The sequence below is a fragment of the Micropterus dolomieu genome, linkage group LG10, assembly GCF_021292245.1.
Source record: "Micropterus dolomieu isolate WLL.071019.BEF.003 ecotype Adirondacks linkage group LG10, ASM2129224v1, whole genome shotgun sequence".
Taxonomy (NCBI): domain Eukaryota; kingdom Metazoa; phylum Chordata; class Actinopteri; order Centrarchiformes; family Centrarchidae; genus Micropterus; species Micropterus dolomieu.
The window spans coordinates 4,886,342-4,892,830 of record NC_060159.1 but is presented as its reverse complement, the minus strand read 5'-3'; the positions used below and the strand labels follow the sequence as shown (position 1 = coordinate 4,892,830).

The window sequence follows — 6,489 nt, the reverse complement described above, 5'->3', positions numbered from 1 at the left end:
CCCACACCCAGGAGGCAATGCCACTCAGGCCAGGTCAGGCCAGAAGACCCCCACCCCCGCGCCCTTCCCTCCCTAGCAGCGAAGCATCCCACACACAAACCCCCACCGTCCCCAAAGAAAAGAGACAGCAATCACCCCGCGACAGCAGCAACAGCCCCTCAGCCCTAGGGAGTCAGCAGATGATGCAAATGGCCCCTAGGACTCAACACGACCACACTCCAGAGGGCCGCGACGCGACTGCAAGCAACCATCGACACACCCCAAAGCACAATCCCTCCATACACAGGATCCCGGCACAACCACCAAGCATCCAGTCCGGGCACTAAAATCCAGAGGAGACACCCCCCAACCAGCTCAAAAAGGACCAGCCCGCACCCCCCAACCCACCCCGTCAACCCCTTCTTCCCGGTCCCCCACCCCTCCAACAACCAGTCGCCAGACCCCTCAGAGAACCGAAATGCAATTATCAGGATGCACAGCATTATAGATAAGATGCTTGCCTTTGGTTTGGGAGACCTGGGTTCAATTCCCATTGTGTCCCAGAGCAAGACACTTAACCTCTAGTTGCTCCAGAGGCATGCAACCTCTGACATGTTAATGACAATTGTAAGTTGCTATGGATAAAAGTGTCAGATAAATAAATAAATGCAAATTGAGGTCCAGAAATACAAATCACTCTGGCACAGATATAGATTTGCAGATTCTAATTACTCTGCACTTATTTGTGAATTGTGTTTTACAGATATGAGTCAAGCCTGAGTGTATATGCACACCATTTTGCATCTGGCTTATATGAATTTGTGTTCTTTCAGAAGATGACATGACACAATAAAAAAACAAAACATCATTCATTCATTCTGAAACCTGCAATGTGGAATATTTGTCTCCCCTTCTGGCAGTGAGAGTAATTACACAAACACTGTCAACTCAAGCTTATGATGTACTGTATGCCTACAGGTGAGCTAGCCTGAGGCTCGTGTTCAGAAATAGTTACAAAAATGCTGAGACATTTCCACAGATCCAAGACAATAATAAATTATTTAGGTAGAGTAAAGTAACAGCTACATAGCCTATTTTACAAATACCAACCTTTCCAAGAGCAGCAATGCGTCATCCGTGTCTGCCCTCAGTTCCATCTCTATTCTCAGAGCTCTCTAAGAAGGAAAAGCTACACCAATAATGATCCGTCAATCACTTTCTTTTTTTTGACTCTGAATGCAGAGTTTCTTTTTTACCTGGAGCATCATAAACTTTTCTTGGATGCCTCTTAGGTTTTCCTTGCTAACACAAACAAACAATCATTATAATAAACAGAATCAATAATCAACATTTCTCAGTAATAAACTTTCTCTCCAATGGACCTTTTTTTTTCACAGCAATGACAGACCATGGATCTACATGGCGTTCGTTACTGGTTGACGTAAAATGGATCATAACTGGTGCGCCAGTACATTAATATCTTCACGAACACCAGATTTTAAATCTGTTGATAGGCTTAATAAACATTGTATGAACTTGTCTGGTAAGGGCTTGAATGTAACAGATGTTCATTTATATGAAGAAGTCTCACACAGGTTTAAGTAGTATTCTTACTAGCTGCATATACATAGCAAAGTAAATGCTAGTTGTGTTTGTTATCTAAGGTGGAGTAATGGTTGTAGAGATGGTGAGAGGTAGAGAATAAGCAGGTAATCTTTGTATAAAACCATTAGTTTACTTATTAATTTAGCAATAGTTACTGTTTATTAAAAATTTTAAATCACTTTACTAAATTTGCTATTTAATACAATTTACTGTGTCTGGTGTGAGTCAATAGTCACACCAGGGCTGTGTGTGGCTGATTTCAAGTGTTTTCATGATTAAAATGAAAGTTTTCTGAAAAACCTTTTAACCTAAAGATTTGAATCTAATGTATACCTATTCTCCTTATTTTCTTTTCTTTTCAACCCATTTTTTTTTCTCTGTCTACCCCTTCCAATCTTTCTCCATCCCAACTTCCCCTCACTCCCATCCTCGTTTTCCTTCCCATTCCCATTTTGTGTGTCTCGTCCTTTTATCCTCCTCCTCCTCCTCATCTTGGTCATTCCTTTTCTCTATCATTGCAGTGACAGGAAAGCCCTTCTTCGTTGTATCTAGTTTCTCCCACCGCTGGTTGTTCGGGTGGGAGGGTTGTCGCTTCTACGGCTGGGCAGGTTTCTTCTTTGGTTGCGGGAGCCTCATCACAATGACTGTGGTCAGTCTGGACCGATACCTCAAGATCTGCCATCTCAGATATGGTACGTCAGGACTCCTTTTACATGGTGTTCAAAATAGGGGTTGGACTTTTGATTTGAATAAAACTTATTAGTAATTGTTATACTCCCTAATAAAATCAATTGTAATTTAAAAAAAATAATGAAATTAATCCTAAATCTCCCTCAAGGACCCCTTGGGTTCTTCTGACTCTCCTATGAGTGGACCTGGACACAAATTATGGGTTGCAAGTGTTAGACCTATGTTAATCAGGGCATGTTTTGCGCACATATCCATCAGCATCGTCCACTGCAGATGTTCTGTTACATTTGTTTGTCCCACATTATAGAAAAGAGTGTTTCAGCTAATGTTTTGTGTCCTTTTTTTGTGTCCAGCAGCAAGTAAAACTGTAACCTCAGCACTCCTTACATGTTTAAAACTGAAATGATATTTTGCACAAGAATGAGTAACCCCCCACCATTAATAAGTTAACTGAAATTGTTCACAGTTGAGAGACCCACTTTTTTCATGCAACTGCACGTGCAGAAAACAGGCACACTCAACTTAAACCCCTTCTGGGTTAATTTCATTGAAACCTTCTTTAAACTCTCTTTCAATATTGTCAGAAATGGTTGTCAACTTAGCTGAGCTTTACTTAGAGTGGAAAATACGTTATTTTAGTACTGCTCTGATGTGATGTCTGGCTTCTGCTGTCAGGGTCTGATAGAGTTTTGGGTAACTGTCACTTTATTATGAGAGCAAAAAAATTGTTTTGAAGTCAGGATTTCTATGATCCACACACTGAGGCTGAGGTCAAAGTTCAAAGGTTGGAGTTAGAGAGTTTGGATTAAGTTTAATTTAAAGTTTTTTAATTAAACTTTTCCATCATGTTGCTGTCTTTCTCTTCACCCTTAGGGACGTGGTTAAAACGCGAGCATGCCTTCCTGTGCCTGGTCTTTGTGTGGGTGTATGCAGCTTTCTGGGCCACCATGCCCCTGATTGGCTGGGGAAACTATGCCCCGGAGCCCTTTGGGACCTCCTGCACACTGGACTGGTGGTTGGCACAGGCCTCTGTGTCCGGTCAGAGCTTCGTCATGGCCATCCTGTTCTTCTGTCTCATCCTTCCCACAGGCATCATAGTCTTCTCCTACGTCATGATTATCTTCAAGGTCAAGTCCTCTGCAAAGGAGATTTCACACTTTGACGCCCGCATCAGCAACAGCCACGCGCTTGAGATGAAACTCACAAAGGTGGGCGAGAAGTTGAACGGAAGTTGAGGGGAATGAAAAAGGGCAGGACAAAGCAAGAACAGTAGAGAGAAGAAGATAGTTCAGTACTGCTCATAATGGAATTGTGTAAAGGACAAGTCTATGACCTGAATATTGCTTTGTCTCCTCCCCCAGGTGGCAATGCTGATCTGTGCAGGCTTCTTGATAGCCTGGATCCCTTATGCAGTGGTGTCAGTGGTGTCAGCATTTGGTGAGCCAGATTCGGTTCCCATTCCTGTGTCTGTCATTCCCACGCTGCTGGCCAAGTCCTCAGCCATGTACAACCCCATCATCTACCAGGTTGTGGACCTGAAGAATTCCTGCATGAATCTCACCTGTTCAAAGGTCCTGAAGAAACGTGGGCATTTTAGAAAGTCAAGGTAAAACAGGTCTTTCTGTTTCTGTTCTTTGTTTCTGGGAAATTGTTGATAAAGCTCAGCCTTACTTCAGGCAGAGCACTGGAGTTGCGCTTGCATGAGCTGATTGGCATCAACTGTTTTATTTATGCTTCATAATCAATGGCTCCCCAGTTCCCTAGTATATGGATACGGTCAAAGATCGATCAGGCACTTCCCAGGGTTTCCCTTAAGAGCCTCTCTGGTCATACACCAGTAGCTTAGAAATTTATAGGCCCTGTTCTGTCACAGGTATGGAGATCTATGTCCCCATCCCCACCTCAGAGTTCAGTTTAAGATCTACCTAGGGATGTTACATGCTTATACAAATGTCTGAAAAACATAGGACATAACATACTGATAGATGATACATTGGGTAAATGATTCATTCTGGATAAATGAAATGTATTAAGTTGGATAAATGATACATTCTTACTCAACAGAAGCAATAAAAAAGGACTTGTTAAAATCAATTTGAAATGATCAAAATCAGAGGGGTAAGGCATTGTATGAAGAAAGGTAAATCGACAAGCAATAGGATAACATCGTACGAGGGAGACACTGATACTATTAGGACAACGCGTTCTCACTTCCAACTTGTCACTGTCGGGTCGGAAATAAGGACCGGCCGGGCCAGTAAAAGACCTGGTCCCTACCCTAACCAACGTAATAAACTCAATAAAATTACTCTATTAGATTTCTTCTTTAGTCAAAAAACGGCGTAGTGAAAAACTTCACTGGAGACGGTCAAGAGTCGGTGCAAAAGAGTTTATTCCAATAAAGGACAGATAAACCCGAGCAACATCCCTGCAGGTCTCAGGATGGAACCGAGTTGGTGGTCAGCGAACATCGCCTTATATTCACCTTAAGCTCCACCTTGTCCCTCCTTTCAGGTGGGCGTTACATCTTAACTCCACCTATGGTGTTCGCTGACCACTCCTCCCCTTTGGTGGATTTCCCATCCTCTACTGCCATCTAGTGGCCTTTTTCTTATACTGTTTTACCAAATTAACCCTTTCATTAATGTTACAATTTCCATTCCAATTACATGTAATTATTGTTACTATTTATCTCTCTTTATATTTTTTACATTACTGGATTAGAAATCAATGATTAATTAATGATAACAATTTAGGCTATAATGCTCCAAAATAATTCACAACATCACATAAGAACACATGATAAGCACCCTTTGGTTTCAGTTTGTAATGCATTGGGGATCCCCTTTCTCCCCATCATAGTTAGGTAGGTGTATGATATATATAACAGAAAAGTGTAATGCTAAAGGGGTAACCAGGGCGTTAAAAAGCGACGCCAAGGGGCCTTGACCAAGCATCCATGTGTGACGAGTTGGGATTATGAAAAGTGCTGTAAGTAAGGAAACAAAACAGAAAGCAAGTAATAATTAAATCTGCAAGCATGGTTGAATAGGCCCTCGCCTCCTCGGGGGAAGCTACAGCCAAGGTCTCGTCACTGGAGGGCAGGAATGGCGCAGTAGATAAGACACATGCCCTTGGTGTGGGAGACCTGAGATCTGTTTGATTCACTCTGCAACACGTATCCGCCATTGTGTCCCTGCGCAAGACCTTAACCCCTAGTTGTTTCAGAGGCGTGCAACCTCTGACATGTATAGCAATTGTAAGCTGCTTTGAATAAAAGAGTCAGCTACAATGAATAAAAATGTAAAAATAAAATGGAAGCAGGTTAACATGGCTCTGACTATTAAAGACTGCACTTATCAAACATGATAAATTAACCAACTTGTGTGTTTGCTGTTGAGGTAGCACGGTTACTTATTTTGAAACATTGGACATATTAACATGTTTACTTAAATCAGACAAAGCAGCCTTAACAGTACACAAGTCATCATAAGGAAACATCCAATAGGTCTTTGCAGTATATGCCATGAAGCTGAGACAGTCAAGCATATCCTTAAATAACATAGAAATTGACACAGTACCGTTTGGGGAATACAAATCTAAAGAACAGAAGTGTAAATTTGTAAATTCACTTATCAATAACTAAAAATGTGAACTAGAATTAAATTTACAGCTTGTGTAGCTTAAACCAAGCCTTAAGTGTACTTTAAAGATCCTATGATTGAAAGCACCCCGGCTATCGTCAGAATCCAAGCCGAGTACGATCACCTGGAAAAAAAGACATCACTATTGAAACGTGATTTCAAATAACAGGGTTGTGTCTGGGCAGAGATTCAGATTATAACTGTGATTGTAACCTGAAGCTTTTGCCGCGTCCTGTTTATTGCTGTGTGTTTTTGTGCCTAGCACGTTTCATTGTTTGTATGGGTGGCAGCTGCTGGGCCATAACTTGTATTATTCCTAACACTTTTTGTGAAGCTAGTCACTGCTATTTATTGTGAACAAAGTCAAGCAACATGACTACCAAATACAAGATTGCTGCCACTTCCTGTGTCATAAAGCTTTTTTTTTACCACAGTGGTTGAAAAATTGTTTGTTATATTGTATCTAGCCGTGGCAATCTGGACTTTACAAATTTTGCTCTGTGTGCTTTTTTTCTTTCCTCATACTAACATACACACACTTATTACCTTTACTCGCACCTACACACATATA

At 41.5% G+C, this 6,489-nt stretch overlaps 1 protein-coding gene across 1 annotated transcript in view; it reads left to right on the top strand.

Annotated features, from left to right (window-relative positions):
* The window catches only part of opn5 (opsin 5), a 37,416-nt gene that overhangs the window by 29,277 nt on the left and 1,650 nt on the right, over positions 1 to 6,489 (top strand). Inside the window, exons 3-5 of the mRNA XM_046060888.1 lie at positions 2,106 to 2,276; positions 3,148 to 3,482; positions 3,636 to 3,880. Of these exons, the coding sequence (XP_045916844.1) occupies positions 2,106 to 2,276; positions 3,148 to 3,482; positions 3,636 to 3,880 (751 nt within the window). The remainder of the gene's footprint in view (positions 1 to 2,105; positions 2,277 to 3,147; positions 3,483 to 3,635; positions 3,881 to 6,489) is intronic.